Source organism: Rhinolophus hipposideros (genome assembly GCF_964194185.1).
Source record: "Rhinolophus hipposideros genome assembly, chromosome: 2".
Lineage (NCBI taxonomy): Eukaryota > Metazoa > Chordata > Mammalia > Chiroptera > Rhinolophidae > Rhinolophus > Rhinolophus hipposideros.
In genome coordinates, this window is record NC_138048.1 from 30,916,696 (window position 1) to 30,936,183 (window position 19,488).

Here is a 19,488-nt window from a genome sequence, read left to right on the forward strand (position 1 = left end):
ACAAGCTATATTACAGAAATTTAAACCAGACATTTTACCTTATTTTTTACCCTATGCAATTTAAGTTATGAGGCCAGGAATTATAGGTATAATTGCAATGAATTTATTATTTCTGTAGTACATGCAGAATATGCATTACATATTTTTTGATGTGAGGTATTGTGCTATGTGTAATGACTATTATGAAGATGATTTGTAATTCTGGCATTAGATTTGGCTGAGGATGTAGAAGAAAGGGTGCTTGCCTTCAACATTTATGTATTATTCAATACCCATTACCTTTACCTCCCTTCTTCCCATGCATGAAAGCCAAACATCTTACCGACTACAGCCTCCGTGTATTTCCCTTCTGCGGGAAGAGGGAAGTACTGGTTTGGTGATAAGTTGCTGCCATATCCCAGGAGAAAACCTTCCAGTTTTACGTTCGGATTTGGACGCAGAAACTTCAAGAGAATGGAATCACTTGTGGTATTGATGTGGACTTTCAGGCTTGGCTTTTTACCTAAATATGGAAAAGAAAAAAATAGGTAGTTGTTATTTTACCTCATTAGTATCCCAGGACGACTGAGAGGCGAAGGTTAGTTGTATTGGAAAACAAGTTATCTGCTCAGTTACTCAATATCACAACACACCCACCCAAATCGCTAAAATACAGGTAACTTTGAGGTCACAGAAAGCAGACTTAATAACATATAATGCAGTCTAGAATACAATGTAAAATCGTAGGATTTAGTGTTTGATAATTTGTCATTTAAAGGTAGATGGGACTTTAGGCTATTTATCCACGATTGGTCAGGACCGTCATTTTATACATACTGTCTGGGAATGGCAAAAACATATGTAATTTGTAAACTGAATTACAGCACTTTGAAAACCCTCAGCCTCCTCTGTTGTGCTTTTTGGCTGTACAGAACTTAGTGGTTAATAGAGCTGGTAAGGGATGGAAGTGGGAGGGTTTCAGCTTAGGGATAACAGTTGGTAGAAAAGGGAATTTTGAAGGAGGAGAAGGGTTGAAAGGAAAGATGTTTAGTTCTATTGGGAGCTCACAGGGTCAGTGAAACAATGACACGGAGATACCCAACAGTAAAATGAATATCTAAGTGTGATGCTCAGGAATGGGCTACAGGCCCATCCTGATGTCTTTAATTTCTAAATGATAATTGGATGAATTTTCTCAGAGAGACGGTACAGGGTGAGAAGACAAACAATTAAATTTTTAAAGCTTAAAAAAAAATCTATGCAGGCAACAGGAGCAGATAATCACAATAACCAGAGGTCTTGACTAATAACCAGTGAGACAGTAACATTGACCTTTGTCTTTGGGGCCAGAAGGAGTGAAGTTCAAACTCCAGCTCTGCCACATGCTTACAAGTATAGCCTCTGGCTACTCACTGAACAGACTTGAGACTTCTTTGCCTGACTTATAAATTATGGATAATGGAAAACAATTATCTTTGTTTACTTTGACAGGATGTTTATAAAGATTAGTGCAAATAGCACTATCTCAAAACTGGCACATGGTAATTACTCAACTGGTTACTTAATCAGGTCCATTCATAACCTTTTAGCCACAATTCAGAAATCCAGAATGGTTTGTAAGGTTTTTGTAAGTTGATATCAGACTAATTTGGTAACAAAACTGGATCTGGACCATCACGAGGCCACTTAGTCTTTCATAATCTTACTGAATAGTCAGTGTGACTATTCACATGTTTAATTACAGACATATTGATATAGTTAAATAAGGGGTCCTGGTCAAGACCCCACTGAAGAGGTTACTTGTTACTATATGATCTAGGCATATTAGTACATTTCTAAAATTCAAAGATTTTCTGAATTCTGAAACATGTCCCACTAAGAGTTTTAGATAAGAGACTGCGAACTTTAATTGCTTTTTTTCTTTATTCCACAGGGATTTCACAGTTTTAAAACATTTTACCTATTGGGAAGTTTGCATTTACTAACTTAATAATCACATTCTATTTCTCATTCATCAGACTTATCTTGTGTATGTACCAGTCAGTACCTCTGAACGACATGGGCTTTGCAAAGTTGTCATATTAAATTAATACCGTTCCAGGCAAAATCAGCCTGGACCACCTCACTATTACTACATAAAAGATTTTCATTAGGCCTTTGAAAAAACAAAAACAGCCCCTCCCTGGATACCAGGTTGTAGGAACCACTCTTTTACCTCAGCAGCCAGTGCTACTATTTCTAGATATATGCATAATTGTATTTCCCAAGAATTTCATGTAAGTTCTTTTTATTATGAGTTTTAGGTGTACAAAACAATGTAATAGACATTTATACTCTTCACAAAGTGATAACTCCCCTCCCCCAATCTACTACCCCTCTGACATCATACATAGCTGTTCCAATTCTATTGACTCTATTCCCTATGCTGTACTCCATATCCCATGACTATATATATGTTAAATGATAGTTGACATTCATTATTATTCAGCTTCAGCTTCAGGTGTACAGTCTATGAAGTCGTCTCCCTAATGAGATAAGTGCCCATCTGACACCCTACACAATCTTTACAACATTATTGATTATATTCCCCAAACTGTCTTTCATATCCCCGTGGAAATTCTGTGAACTTCTTGATTCTGATTGCTATGCCTATTCTTGTGGCAAAATTGAAACTCAGATATATTGGGGTGGCTTATCCAAAGTCTGAGGAAGACTTATCTAGCCCAGTTCATCTCGTCCAATTTTCTCATAGTACAAACAGCTAAAGTGAGGGCATCCACAACCCCATCACTCTGCAAATTAAGTGCAGGGTCAAAGCTGGATCTTGGGTTCTCACTAGGCTGGACTTCTATGGTTTTGATTGAGGACTTTGTCAATACCTACCCAATAGAGTAAGAAGTGGCCAACCCCCAGACCATAACATTCAAGTTGATGCTAACTGCTGATGTTTTGTCCTAATTTTGTTAGAAGTTGATGATGTGATTTATACTTCAGATTATAACAGATTTTTTCCAAGCCAATTATTTCCCTTCTAAGTTATGTTAACCCTAGAGTTACTCCATCCTGCTCAATAGAACAGAACAACTACAAATCAAGTCCTTATTCTGCTACCTTAGAAGGCTGTCAGATCTTACAATAAATCAAAACACAGCTGGCCTGTTTCCAATACCTTGTTGGGAAGAAGAAATTAAGGACTCTTAATACTTAGGCTGCATGCATGTTTGACTAAGAGCCAAGTCACAGCATCAGCACATTAGACCTTTGCTCACAGCTTTTGGCCTGAGGTACCATATTATCCTCCCCTTGGAAAGCAGAAAGGATGGCGACACCAATTGAGAAGAAAGCAGTTTGTAAACAGAATCACTGACCAACAGAAGTGGAACTTCTCTTTAGAGGAATTTTTGTGACTCTGTCTTTCTCCCTTTTGCTAATAATCTATGTCAACTACATCAACATCATGTGACTTTTCAAATGAATTGGCAGTTAGCTTCCCTATTTTATACAAAATTCCAACTCATACTATTTTCTAGAGCTAAACTTTTAAAAAGTCCCGAAAAAGAGAAACACACAGATAAATCTTACCTCAAAATAGCACCATCAACTTAATACTGAGATTATCATCCCAGTTCCTTATTTGGAACTAGGCACTCAAATTCCTTCGTTATCTTGCCACACGTTACATTTTCTCTTTTGCTTCTCAACATATCCTATTTGTTTTTGATCAGTATAATCTCATGTTCTGCAGTGCATACTAGACCCTGGCCTTACACCTATACTCACTTGTCACCCAGTATGGTTCCCTCTATCTTTTGGTTTGCTTCTCTCCACCCCTTTGTTCATCCAGTTATTACCCTATTCAAAAAGCTGAAGCAATTTTTGTCCTTTCAGTCTGAATAAGTTTGTAAACTTGCCCTTCAAATGAGTATTTAGAGTAGCATTAAACTATACACTCTTGGACAATTTCGCGAATATTTTAAGAGTATAACTGTGTATCCTATAATAAGTTTAATGTTTGATAAATTTATCTTCACTCTGAGTACTTCTGGTTTAATGGTTTGGAACACTAGTCATGTAATGACAGTTATCTTTCAACAGTTAGTATGAAGGCCTCAGGTGAATAACTTAGAAATTATAGGAAAATAATACAATCAGATACAAGCTTAACTAGGAAAACATTTATAAGTAAAATGGCATATATGTCACCCAGAAAACCCCCAGGAGTACAGAGAAACATGAGTACTGGAAGAACATTTATTGTATCCTTTATGAGAAACAAAGTATATGCCAATCAAGAGTGAGAGAATAAAGAGTGTTAACATTTCAGGGAAGCAACACTAGGGTGGCTAAAAAAAAAAAGATTGCATTTTGGCAAAGTAAAATCTTGGATCTATGACAATTGTTTCTAATCCTCTGTTTGCAACACCCTAGCATATCTCTAAATATCTCAAAGGGTGTTGTGAAATTCTATAAGAAAAATAATGTCTTTCAAAACAAATTTAGAATTAATCCCTTTTAATTTTCAAAAGTAAATATATGCCCTGTGGTATTAAAAACAGTGAGGAATGTAGTGAAGTTTGAAAACCAGACAAAAGGTAGACAACTATAAGTTCATAGATTTCTCCGGATCAACCCGAGGAGGCTGGTTGCTGTTGCTATGGGCATAACTTCTGAGCAGACATTTCATGTTGACCCCAGAATTCTGAGTTGCTGTGGTCAGTTTCAATAAGCTCTGCAGACATATAGCACAAACACATGACAGTTAAACCAGCTAAACTACCACGAACATCCAGTCTCAGATCTGTGAGAAAGGAGTTACCATTATAACCCCTTCAATAGGAGGAATTCTTTCATGTCTAATCTCTCTCAAAGTTATGTTATACTTTCCAAAATATTTCAGAATGTGGTCTATACTGCTGATAGGAAGTTGGTCAAATTGATAAAATCACTTCAAGAGAAAAACTACAAAACACTAAAGCTCTCTTCTAAAAGTAAAAAATATCAATAATTAGCTTATATGCTCTCAATTTTGGAACCATTAATAAAGAAATTAAAACTATTCTAAATAGCAAGTTTGGAAATAAACCAGATCAGCATTAAGTTCCATGAGATATTAAGTAGAAGAATTTCCAATAATACTGATGTCAATAAAAAATAATAACTACTCAATTGCTTCAGGATTAAAAGAATAAATCAGGTTCTTATTCATAGTATGTTTCTCTTTTTTTTGCACACATTTCATTTATACTGATGACCTCTATACTTGCTCAGTCACTTATTAGGTTATACAAAATCAAATTTTCTAAGATATCAAAATAATGTAATCAATTCCCCTCAGTTCAGATATTACTTATGAAGCACAGATTTTAAAAACTGATCATTGAATTGATCAAATTAAAAAGTTTGAACTTTAAAAATAACTAAGGAAAACAAAAGCCAATCTACAGGTTGGGAGAAAATATTTGTAATACATATACCAATTAAAGAACTTGTATCCACAATTGTTAAAAGAATTCTTTCTACTCAATAAGAAAACATTTAAGAAAAAAGGGCAAAGGATTCGAATAGATTCTTCACTAATAGAGACATATGATAGCCAACAAGCACATGAAGAGATGCTCAAACGTCAGGGTCGTCAGATGTCAAATAGTAAATATTTTAGGCTTTGTAGGCCTGATGTTCTCTCCCACAACTTCTTAGCTTTGCCATTATAGCACAAAAGCAGCTATTGACATTATCTAAACAAATGAATGTGTCTGTTTTCCAATAAAACTATATTTATAAAAATAGGCATCTGGATTTGGCCACCAGGTCAAAGTATACAAACTCCTGGTCAATATCATTAGTCTTCAGGGAAATGAAAATTAAAACCTTAATGAGGTACCACACACATAAGAATGGCTAAAATTAAGAAGATTACCAAGTGTTAGGCAGGATTTGGAACAACTAGAGTTCTCATACATTTTGAGTGTGAATGTTAAATGATATAACCACTTAAGGTTATCAATTTCATGCCTGGGTATTTACCTAGGAGAAATAAAAACTTGTATGCAGATATTCAAAGCACCAAACTCGGAACAATACAAATGTCCATCAACAATTGAATAGGTAAACAAATTATGGCTTATCCATACAATGGGATATGACTCAGCAATAAAACAGAACAAATTACTTATGTAATTCAATATTATTGAATCTCTTGTCTGGGATCCATCATGGGCAATGACCTTCCTCATCTCTGTAACTACCGGATATACTTCTGATGGAAGGTTATTCAAGCATCTTGCCATTACAGCACTGGTGAAAGTAGTTTTAACAGTGCTTAACATTATTATTCACTGTTCAACAAATGGTGCATATATAAAATCCTTAAGTCCTTTTAGGCATCATTATGCTCCAAGAACCGACAACTGTAAGTTTCAAATGGATTCCATGTTTTCAGACAGTGGATTTTGCAAGCAGAAAACATTCCAATGCCATTATGGTCACAGCAGCTTATTAAGGAGCTATCAAAATGTCACATCTCAAGTTTATGTATTAAGTAGGACAGTTATTGTCAATCAATATATTTAAAGGTTTCCAAAAAATTATAGTTGCTAACATAGGTTGTATTTAATTGAACTGTAATGACAAGTTATACAAACCATAATTTAAACATAGGACTTGACAATAATTTAACATTTGCTTTAATTCTTAGAAAATCAAAAAGGGATCAAGTAACAGTTTTGGTGCTCAAATGACTCTCCCTGTCTTGGCACCATGATCCAAGGAAAGGTGTTAGAAGGAAAAAGAAAACCATATGGAATTTCAGCAGTTTTCCTGTGATGGCCACAGGGTTAAGAGAGTTGCCAAAGGCAATTAGACAAGTTTCTTCAGTTCCTGATCCTTAAATAGAAATGCTTAGTCTGTAATCTGTAGCATCACTTTTTTACACCAATAGTAACAACTTTAAAGTCAGTGACCCAAGTGGAAGTTTTCCATTGCAGAAAAAGCATGGCAGCTTCAGTTAAATATTTTAAAGAGAATGGAAATTAAATGTTGCTATTAATTAAATAACATTCGGCATTATAAAAACAACTTCCACCAATGCTGTAATAGCAAGATGTTTAAATAAACCTTCCATTGAAAAAAGAGTCTGGGCAAGGTGGTTCTGGAGATGAGGACACTCACCATCTATTCTGCACTGATATGATGGCATGCCACAAATGGTAAGTAGAAGGAATTAAATTACTTTGGTGGTAGTGATGGTGGTGGTGTGTATTCAGAATTGTAATTAAAAGCACTCACAGAGTAATTATTAGACGAATCCTTTTTAAATTTCAGGTTTTTATATTTCAACCACCAATCCCATATATCTCATGGCATCCTGGCTCTCTGGATCTCCAGACTGAAATTCTTCCTCAAAATTCTGTAGATTCTCTGTCACTCTCTTCCTAGCTCTTTGAGAGTGGAGTTTTACGAAGGCCCGATAGAGAATTTCTGAGAGCTCGCGAAGAACTAGTGTGCAGTAAACATAGAGCAGCTTTACATGTCTTCCGGAAACAGGGATACCACTAGCAGTGGCATAGTGCAAAACTCTAAATGGCACCATTCAAATCATCTTTTGTTTATAGCTCGGTATAGCAGCCATATTCAAAAGTCCAGGCAAAAATAATTGGTACTTACAAAAATGGATGATTTGATAAGAGTAACCAACCCGAAATTCTCTAACCTTTTCCCATAGCCTTCAAGATGTTCCTGCCCACTTTGCCTTTCTTACTCCATGACTTTGATTTCTATCTTCTCTGCCTTCTGATTCTGTTGTCACTGATAGTAAGGGATATGCATGGTGGGAGGCCTGGTATAAGGAGGATAGGAATTTGTTACAAAACTTGGACAGTGTGGTCCCTAATTTACAAATGAAATCACTTCACCAAATATATACAACTCAGATGAGGAATCAAGGATCTAAATAAGAATAGAGGAAAAGAGATTCTAGGCATTTGGGAAATGATGGATTAAGACCACACAGCTTTAGATATGAACAGAAGGCACCCCTACTTGTGTTTTTTAAACACACATCTGAAACATAAGAAAAAAATGCTGATTAAAATACTGATATATGCAAAACAAGATTTTTATAAATCTAAAGAAAATGAAATTTTATTTAAAAGTACAGAAAAAAATATTGTGGTAAAAATCCATAAACCACATGAACAACTGTCAGAGCCAGGGAATAGGGACTTTTACACAAACTCAGAACGTGACTTGACATATTTGTGATCAGTGTTAGCGAGAATCTCAAACGACAATGTCCCATGATCTCTGTTCCAGCATGAGCAGAACAGCATGTTCCATCTCCAATGCCTGTGGGGAGTCTGCCAGCTGGAGGACATGTTCCCACATGCAACATGTGCTTCGAGTTCAGGAAATAGAGAGTCCCAGCTCACCTGGACAGCTATCCTCATGAAGCCACACCAGAACAATTCCCATAGAGCTGTAACCCCCCCAGGAGTCAAATAGTTAGCTTTTCATTAGGACATTATAGTCACCAAATACCTAGAGGATGTTTGCTATTGAATTTAGAAAGAAATGTTATTTTGCCAAAAGTCTGCAGAGGCAAATATTTTCTTCCTAATGGCACTTTATATCTGTTTGCACAACTGTTTGAATAAGTGAGTTCCATTTCAGTTAAAACAAGCACCATAGCCACCTTGGTCAGAATTCCCAGTGACCTGATTCCTCCAGGTCAAGACTTTACCATCTGGTGGCTTTGGATGACTGAATGAGACAGACTGAACCTGCCAATGTTGACATTTCAGCACCACTTGGCAGGAGCAAAAACTTCATCACATACTTTGTGACCCAACCAACTGCCAAGTAGGAGAATTACTTTTCACGGACTACCTTCTATGGCAACAGCTTCTCATTCTTAAGGAGAAATCAATTCCTGAGACATACACCCTTGTCACTTGCACAGAGTCCCCTGATCTAATTCTCCCAAGATTAAAGTCTGGAGCATGCTAGGCTTTTTTTCAGGAGAGGGAAACCCACATGCAATCGATGACCATAAAGGAAGGGAGACATTGACATGGTTAACTTCAAACAACAATAAAATCTATACTTGCTTTGGGGAATTTGGGGCATACGCATATGTATTTTTATTAATCTGCTTTTCATGTTATCCATTTATTCACTACTAGGTACTAGGCATTAATGATGCCAATTCAAATATGACCTGTCTGATCCCCAAGGTTGTGCATTCAAGTAGTAAATTCGGCAGATGAATAACTGAACTATTTTAGTGCAGCGAGATTAGTGCAATTAGTACAACGTGGCCACAGTAGAGGGGCTCTAAATCTGATGGAAGGGGTAGAAAGAAAGGATGCACAAAGAAAGTTTTCCTTTAATTTTGCTAAGCTAGTCACAGAAATAGTTATTATTCCATAAGGTTATGTCAAATGCAGGTAGGGAAGTAGCACTTAAAGTCTATTTTGTAATACTCTTTCTGTACTGTTTTAGACAACTGGTATCTTCTTAGTAATTAGTATTATTTTTTTGAATAGATGTAAAAGAAAAAGAAGAACTTGTACAGTCTAAGGGATTTAACAAAACTCATTTTCCTTCTTTCTCTGCTTGATTTTCATGGAAATCCTGGAGTTGATTTGCTTACATTCTCTTGCTATTTAAAATAAGGTGTGATGGCAATAGGTGCTCCTAGTGGAAGGTGGGATGGGCTCCATGCTAGAGTTTTTAAAGAGTGGTTCCCTATTTAGAGCATCCGCATCACCTGGAAACTTGTACGTACATATTCTCAGGCCCCACTCAAGACCTCTTGAATCAGAAAGTCTGGGGCAGAGGCAGCAACCTGTATTTTAACAAGCTGTTTGGGGAATTCTGATACATATTCAAGTTTGAGAACCATTACTCTGTGCAATTCAGTGAATCAAAAATAAAATTAATGGATCCAACGTTTTTTGAAAAAATTTACAGATATTCAACACGATATGGAAGGGAAAAACCCTCACCTACGATCCTGTTAGATTTCCTATCATGAGAATTTTATATATAATTTGGTGTAAACAAACTCTGTGAATTGGCGTTTTCTAGAATTATAGAGACACATAAGGCAAAATGTTTTAAAATGTTTGGAAACTTTCTCTGACTTTTAGCACCAGTTATGTGTCTTTAAATCTAACCAATCTTTTTAGAGACTTAGAAGTAAGATGAGCTTACTTCAAACATACAGAAGAGTTGAAAGAATTGTGCCATGCACATCTTTAGAGCGACCACCAAGAGCCAATGATTGATATCCTACTATATTTGTTCTATTTTTATTCATCGCTATTTATCCATCTCTATCATATTTATCCATCTCTATCTCTCTATCCATCCATTAACCCATTCTATTTTTTGATAATAATAAATTTCAAAATAAGTTGCATTTCAGTATTCTTCACTCCTAAACACTTCAGCATGCATATCATTAACTTGAGTTAAATATTTATTTTTTTTTAGATAAAATTTACATATAATGAAATTTATAACTCTTAACCATACACTGTTGATTTTTGCAAATGCTACATATCTATGTAACCCAATCCTATATCAAGATTTAGAAAATTACCATCAACCTAGAAAGTTTCCTCATGCCCCTTCTCAGTCCATTCCTACCCAGCCTCCCAGTAACAACTACTGTTCTGATTTTTACTTCCATAGATTAGTTTTGCCTGTTATAGACTTCAATTAAATAGAAGCATACAACATGTACTCTTTTATGTAAGTCTTCTTGCACTCAACATAATGTTTTGGAGACTTATATATTGTTGTTTTTTTATGAATTAGTAGTTTTTTGCTGTTATTTTTACTAAGTTGTATTCAGATAATTATTAAAACCAACATTTTTATATCTCCTAATGTCTTCACAAAGTATGGATCTCTCTTGATTTGCCAATTTTTAAGAAATACTGATTATATTGAAATAAAATTTTCTCTGAGAACAAGGGAGAATTATACATAATTATATTTATATACATTATTATATATAATATAAATAAATTATAATATATTTACATATATATAGAATTATATATATATTTTCCAGATATTTATTTATATTATGTTATTTACCAGGCAAACAAAACTATAAACTTTCCTGTTTACAATAGATCATTATGAAATTTAAATAAGTGTTTAATAGTAAATGCAGACAAAACTATGCAATGGTTTCCTCTTCACTGGACGGCTCAGTACTGGTCACTGATATTCAAGGTCTCTGATACCTTTTCTTCTCACTTCCAGCTAATGGAACACCAGGCACATGTGAGCCTCTTTTGACAGCAAAGTGTGATATTGACTTTCTTATCTGTGAGTGATTTTTCACTAAGAAGAAAGTAGGTAAGTTTAAACATGTGTCATAAGAAAAATAACTGCTTATCCTAACAGCCTCAAAATGATAAGTTTATCAAAAAACCAGAAAAACTGTCATTCTTATTAATGTCACTCTATTTGATCAATTTTCTAAAAGGACCTATACTCCTTTTTTTTTCTTCTCTCAATAACTTCAATTTGGATATACAATAAATTCCATTGACCAAATAAAAGTTGAATTTAATCAAAGTTCTTAATAGGACAAAGCAGCACTATAAGAAATTTCACCAGCTCTATAAGAAATCCTGCATATATAAGATAAATATTTCCATTGTGAAAACATTGCTCCAGGGAGTACATTGGAAATACTCTTGATAAAAGTGAAAATTTTGCCATCTTGTAAAAAACTGTTAAATAGTAGCACACCTTTCTTAAACAAGTCTGGCTTTTATTTATTTATTTAATTTGCAAAGTCTCACAAATGAAAACATGAGCTGGAGCTGGGAAGAAAAAATGGTTTCATCCGCCATCACTTTTTAGACATTTGGAATCTTTATGCCTTGTTTGTAATTTGTTCAGTTAATACATACTCAGTGTTGATATCTCATGGCTGCTTATTTTGAGATTTCACAGCACAAAAAGCCCTAGAGGGAAATGACTAAACCACCAGGAGAGTGTGATCAGGTGGCTTCAGGTACGAAGGCAGAGTGGGCCATGCGACCTCGGAAGTTCAGGGAAGGGCCATTTCCTAACAACATAGTGGGGCATCTCATTTTAATATATTGCGGAAGAAACAGAAGGGGTTCTGGCATCAACTTTGCCTTTCACTGTGTTTGACCTAGATCACCTGTCCTCTCTAAGGCTCACTTCTCCCCTATAGAGTGAACTGGAGAATCCCAAATTCATTCTCAATCTAATGTTTAAGGATATGTCTAACACCTCATCTAGAGAAAATACTATCTTCCTGTGAAAATGCAGGAAGATAAATCAGAAAATGAATTTGTTTCTAGAAACAGTATCCTAATAATTACCAGTTAATATTTTTTTGTACAGGACTCCCAAATTGCACCTCTAATGTGAAAAAGAGAGCAAATATTTTCATAGAGGTACGGAAAAAATGTATATGATTGTCACATATGATTGTCACATATACTTTTGCAAGGTAAAATCACACACCATAAAGTTCATCCATTTTAAGTATACAGTTCAATAATTTTCAGCAAAGTTCTAGAATTTACTAATTCCACCACAATCCAGTTTGAGAACATTTTCATCACTCTAAAACATTCCCATGTATCCATTTGTAGTCAATCCCTTGTCCCACCCTTAGCTCCAGGCAACCAGAAAGTGGTGCTTTCTGTTTTTCTGGTAATTTAATATAAATGAACTCATACAAAATGTAGTCTTTTGTATCTGGCTTCTTTCATTTAGCATAATGTTTGTAAAGTATATTGATTTATGTTGTATCACTAGTTCATTCTTTTTGATGCCGGATAGCAGTTCATTTTATGGATCATACTTTTTTTACCCACTTTCTCAGCTGATGGATATTTGCATTGTTTCCAATTTTTAGTTATTATGAAAAATGCCACTATTAGGAATAATGCTGCAAGTCTTTGTGTGGATATGTATTTTTATTTTTCTTGGGTAAATATGTAGGTGTAAAATAGCTGGCTAATATGGTAACTTGAGCTTTCTAAGAAACTTACAACGTTTTTATATTAATATTTAAAATTATGAATATTACTCTTGCTTGAGAACAACACTAAATTGTGATCACACAGAAAATGAACTATATTATTGTATCACTACAGCTCAATATATGTTATATAGTAAAATTATTAATTTTTAAATCCTGGCATTTCTATCTTTAGCCATTAATGAAGACCTCTTATCTTGTTACAATAATTATTTTAAAATAAAGTAACTCCAGTTTATCCGGAAAGCAAGAAATAAGCTTTTTTCTAAACAATACAATGATCATTGACATTCTTATCAACTATGATACGGACTAAATTACTAAATTGTCTTCTCAATCTCCAGTCATTTCAGTTGTAAGAATACTTTAGCCTATACTAATTATGTTAATATTTGTTCAAAGAATTAGCCAGTTCTGGGGAGATTAAGTTTATTATTACTAAAGCCAATATTAAAGTGAAATTTGATACAAACTTCGAGCTTGTTAAGTAAATGCTTTAGTTGGATTTTTCTGACTACGTAAATAAATAGCTATCTGCAGTGACTCGGGATTTATAGTTATTTTGATAATATTTGTCATTGTTTCTTTTTCAATGAATTAAAATTCAACCAAAATTAAAACATGAATGACAAAAATGGTTTTCAATATTAATAAAATACTGATCATGCACATCTCTCATATGCCTATATCTCATTATTAACATTTGAACTTTTAAGCATTTGAACTTTTCTAGGAAAAGAAAGCCAAAATGGGTTGGTATCATGGATGACTCTTCTGACGTTATTAAAATTTTCTAACCTGCATGGTAGATGTGATTCAAGCTTAAGACTTAAAATGGAACTTAAAATGAAATTGTATAGCATGTATAAAATGTGAGCAAAATCTAAGTAAATAAACTATTTGGGGGAGAACATCTTCTTGACTTAAAACTGCAGAATAAGAAGGAAATCTTGCTCATAACTCATGTTTATGTGATAACTTTCTTTTTCCTTATATTTAGAAAGCACTGTGATGAATTGCCCTCACTCCATTCCAGATTCTAAACTAGGAAATGAAGAAACAAGATTGTGCTTTTCGAAGTACTATTCATGAGAGACTGTCCCTTAGATGGTGAAATTGTGAATAACTCAATTCCCATTGGTTACAATATGAAAGGAATCAATTTACGTTGTAAGCAAAGCAAAGGAAGAGAGGTCAAGAAATGTACTAAAGGACTAGAGTAAGTTGAAGTTGAGACAGTAAACTGCTAGTTAACAGAAGCTATTATGAAGTTGAGGAAAAAAGTAAAGATCATAGGACAAGGTGGCTTACTGGTAGCAAGAAAGAGACACAGGAGATACTGAAGTAAAAATCTAAGCTTCCACTGCTGAGGTGCCCAGACCTTCCAAGCACCAGGACTGCTATGACCTGAGGAGTTGAGAAATCTTAAGGATGGGTAAGAATTAGTCAGCCGGTGTCAGTGTGCATGTGGGGTAAGGACAGAGGGCAGGAACATTACTGTTAGGCAGCTGGAATAGCATCAGTAGAGGCACTGAAGGAAGAAGTAATTGGTGCACTTAGAGACCCTAAGGAAGGTCAGTGTCGCTGGGATATAGTGGGGCAAGGGGTATGCTATGAAGCTTCAGAAGACAGAAGAGGCCCAGTAGCCCACTGTAAAAGATCTATCACTGTGTTAAAAGCAAACCTAAATTATTTCCCCCGCTAAGCAATACACACACACATTTCTGAGAAATGAATATAAAATTTAAATCTTATACAGTAATAAAATATATCCACATGGTAGAAACCTTGCCTCACTTGCCCTCACTAACAAGCAACTCAAGTAAAATGCTCAGAGCAAGATTTGATTTGTATGAAAAATATGCTGTTTGTAATAAACAAACACCAAATATATTTTACAAGTAGATTACAGTTTAAATGGAATTTAATCAATACAGGTCCCTCTTGCAAACATCGTGTGCTATTAAAAACCAATTGTTATTGTAACCAACTCAAGCCAGCTTTATTTGTGAAACAAGGAAATAAAGGCTTACTTCTCTTTTAAAAAATCAATTGTTATTAATTTCACTCTTCAGCCAAAAGTTAAATGAAAATAAAGCAATTGGCTCTAATGGACTCTATTGGCAACGATAGCCTGAGAATTATGCTGCTTACCACCTACTGTAATTCTGTCTTCCCCAAATGACTCCTTTATTGCCTGCCCTGTTTAGTCCAAGTTGGTAACACATTTCCTATTCCTCTTCCTAGCACATTTTTTAAAATTAGTTTCAGGTGCACAAGACAAAGTAATACTTAGACGTTTATCATTTATATCCCTCACACTGTTCCTAGCACATTTTAATCTCCCTTTCCACCCCACCACAATAATAATCCATGCATTGTCTTTTTAACTTAAAAATTATGTAAATAATATACACTTATTTAATAACAAAATTATGAGTTGCAAAAGAGACGAAATTTGTTTTTAAAATGACCCATTACCTAATATGCAGAGAGGTCTTCTGTAAAGAATGTTTTATATGCACTTCCAGATATTTTTTCCTGAGTATAAGGTACAGAGGGTGCCAAAAAAAGTATGCACGTTTTAAGAAAGGAAAACTGTTTTAAAATTGTAATACTCAATATATACCCGTAACAAGAGATGAATACAAGTCACGTTTGACCTCTGCAATTACAAGAAGTGCTCAAAGTGGTCACCCTCAGGGTCCAGACACTTCTGATTAAGGCGAACTACTGCTTGAGCAACGTTGACCAAAGTGTCCACTTATGTACATTTTTTTGGCACCCCCGGTATATAACAGCTTACAAAAAATGGGTTATATATTCTGAGTACTATTTTACAACCTGCTACATTCTTTACCTTAATATAGCTCCATATTCTCTTTTTCAATGACTGCACTATTTTTTAATGAATTTGTAGTGGTCTTTTTTTGATAGCACACTGACCCCATGTTACCTCAGCGAGTTAGAAGAATTTAACAATGATCCCAGTAACTTTACAATTGAACTTATTTTAGTGAAATTGGTATGCATTTTAGAGATGAAAACTTGATCTTACAAAGTTTGTATAATTGGTTTGAGCCTAGGTTTTCACTACATATCGATCAGTCATATTGAATCTATATGGCAACTGGATAAACTCTGTGTTGTTTTTTAGATTACTGCTAATATTTCCGTGTCCTAAGCTTCTTTGCTCGTCTTATAAGGAGTGGTGCTTTAGGGAGGGAGGAATGCATAATGGGAAGACACAAGGTTGGAGCCAAAAAACCTGTGTTCAAGTCCCCAGTTACATGGTAATTAACTCAGTGTCCAAATGTCACATTCTCCCCTATAAAATAGAATTAATCATACATAGCTATCTTCTCAGAGTTTTTATTGGATTAAGTAAAATAGTTTGGGAAAAGCAGTTTCTAAACTGTACAACTCAGGGATAGTTGTTCTGTATGTGATCTTATTCATGGGTTTTGTTCAATTTGGGTATACTTTGAATTTTTAAAGTTCCTTGCATTCAATGAAATATTTAGTCTATAAATACAGATGTAGCTTCTATATGATCGTAAGCTACATGACGACACTGGTCCTGGCACAGAGAGGATATTCAACAAATATTTTTCAAAGGAATGAACAAACACATACAACATTTTTCTTAAACAGGAAATACTGTGCCTGATAGGAATTAATGCTAAGATAAGAAAATTAATCTCCTCAAAGACAACGTATTATATTGGAAGATATAGACTTTACAAGTCATTACTTAATACAGTCAATAAATTTTCATAGTAGAGTAAGCCCCAGCTGAGGTAACTCAGAGGAACGCTAACCAATTAGAAATTGGTAGGTCAGGAATGGTGTTACAGAAGTGTCATCTGAGAGCGGTCTTGAATATCAAGAAAACTTGTCCAGAGACAGCAGGAAGGAATTTCAGGCTGAGGAAAAATAAAGATGAGTGTTTGGATGTTGATGTCTGTGGTAATTTATTCAACTAGACTGTGTATAAGGCATGTGCTATCAAAATCTCTTTTTATTGAAAACAGTCTTTCCATTCCCTAATTTAAAATTAATATAAGATCATAAACATCTGATGCCATTTCATTATCATTCCCACACAGGAATCTTTCTTCTGAGGGAAGAGTTATTTCTAAGGGGTCCAAACATCAAATAATACATGTACTTAATTTCTGTGGTATCCATTCTATTCCAGGCATCTCACACTGGTCATTCACGCATGGCAAAATGATATTCAGTTTCATGGAGTTGGGACAGGAGCCAGGGCCATGAGGCAAAGCCAGCATACTAAATTCCATCCACTGCGGATGAAGAGATACACCTCAGTCCTCTCTAATGAGCAACTAATTCTTAACATTTACCTATTATAACAACAGTTCATTGGAGAGCAGATAAAAATCTGATTTCCCACACTAGCGTTAAAACAATTTCAGTGGTTTTAATGATTCTAGACATGTCTGAGACAGGTCCAGTGCAGATTGGAGAATTCCTTGTTTCAGACACTTAAGTTCCCATTTTCCATAATTTCTCTATGGCATTTACCATCTTAACGTGTGTGCTTTCACATGTTCACCCATGCTTGCACGCACCCACCCACCCACACTTACCTTGATTCTATTTTACTCTGTGACACAATGGCATCCTCATCTCGTTTTTCTAAAAGCACTTCTGTATCTCTCTCCGTTACATTTCTTCCCCCTCTGGCCCTCATTAACTGGGCAGTTCATTAAGTTGCAGTCCTTTGCTCCTTTACACTCAAGTCTTCAATAATAACTTAGCTGCTAACTACTAAGTAACTTAGCTTACTTTGAAATCTACACCTCTATTTCTTAATACTCACTCAGCTTCAATCCCCCACACTTCTTCAACCACTGACACTGATGGCTCCAAAACCCAACCACCATAATCTTCCCCAAAACCAATTTACTGCTGCCTTCCCTACTTCCTTTATTCTACCACAGTCCTAGGCACCTCAGTGGGCCTTGAAGAGTCATCTTACATACCTCTCTATAAAACTGGCATCAAACAGGAAAATCCAAATGCAAACATGTCTATGACTTTGCTTCACTATCATTCTGGGGCTTTGGAGCAGTGGTTCTCTTCTGAAAAGCTAAACTTGAGGGAAAAGTGACTTTCCTTCTTTTCCTTCTTTCTACTAAATTTTGCCCATGTCAGTGCAGGTCATTGCAGAGCCCAGTAGTTTTACTACAACTGAAGTCTCTTAAGAACAAACCACATATAATTATTGTTTGATATAATTTAAATTACATGAAAAGAGTTGTAAATTAATCAATAGACCAGCAATTCCTATTTCAGCTTCTTTACTAGCCCTTTTCAATAAGATCACTGCTTATTATTTCTAATTCACCCAATTTGTATACTATTGAATAAAATCCCAGTTCTTCCTATTGGTATTCTTGTCCCTGAAGGGAAAATGCATTTTTATCTTTGGTCTACAAAGATAAATCCCTTAAATTTTGGTTAAAACTGCTATACTTCCAATTCAATTCATCTAAAAAAAATAATTTTTAGGGAGCTTTCCATGAACAAGGCGTTATACTAGACACTAGGGCTATAAAGACAAAACCTTCTCAACTTTGACTTGTTGGTTTCTCCTCTATACAGTTTAGATAACTTTTGCATACTATCTGTCTTTTTATGTCTGTAAAATCTCACTTAGTTCCCTGAGCTGCTTACTTGCTCTTTTTTTCTGTCTTTTTCTTTCCATTTCCAACTCTGAAACCTCCTCCTGCATCCTCTTGATGTCATCTTTGATTTTTTTCCACTCTTCAAGTATAGTTCTTTCAAATTCCCTTGTACATAGAATGACCTCATTCCTTTTTGGGGGATGGGGCCATGGATCTTCTGGGTCTGCATAGACTTAGCCCCAAAAGACCATCACTGTTACCCATTTTTATAATCACCAAACTCATCACCTGTCCAATCTATCCCTCTTAATATTTTCAGGTTAATAATCATTCAATTCTCTTTTGTTATGCTACCTTTTCTGCCTTTCACTTCTAGCACCAAAACAATAGATGACTCCTGAATGCTCACAGCACAAAGGTCAAAATAAACTATCCACATAGATGGAAAAGAAAATAAGACTATTACAAAATAATGTTGCAGGCACAGGTGAAATTGTACATATGTAAAAATGAGTAAGACACTTCCAACCCTTGCACTTCAGTAATGAGATGTTGATATCTGTGTTAACTCTAACACATGATATGGGCTATACCCGGAGAGTTACATTTGCAAAGGAAGAAAAGGAGTTTTCTGAGGCATGGAGCAACATACTTTTGGAACTCTTCTCAGAGGAAGTAATGCTATGTTTTCCTTCAAGAAAATTACCAGAGAGCTGGAGAAACTATTGTTATATAAAGTAATGTTTGCTATTTATTGAATTTAGAGGGAATAGAGATTACTCTCCAGGGAAACGTTCGTGGGGAAGTTAA

At 35.1% G+C, this 19,488-nt stretch overlaps 1 protein-coding gene across 1 annotated transcript in view; it reads right to left on the reverse strand.

Moving 5' to 3' along the window:
- ABI3BP (ABI family member 3 binding protein) overlaps positions 1-19,488 on the reverse strand; it is a 244,157-nt gene that overhangs the window by 193,385 nt on the left and 31,284 nt on the right. The window contains exon 2 of the mRNA XM_081073688.1: positions 323-502. Coding sequence (XP_080929814.1) covers positions 323-502 — 180 coding nt within the window. The remainder of the gene's footprint in view (positions 1-322; positions 503-19,488) is intronic.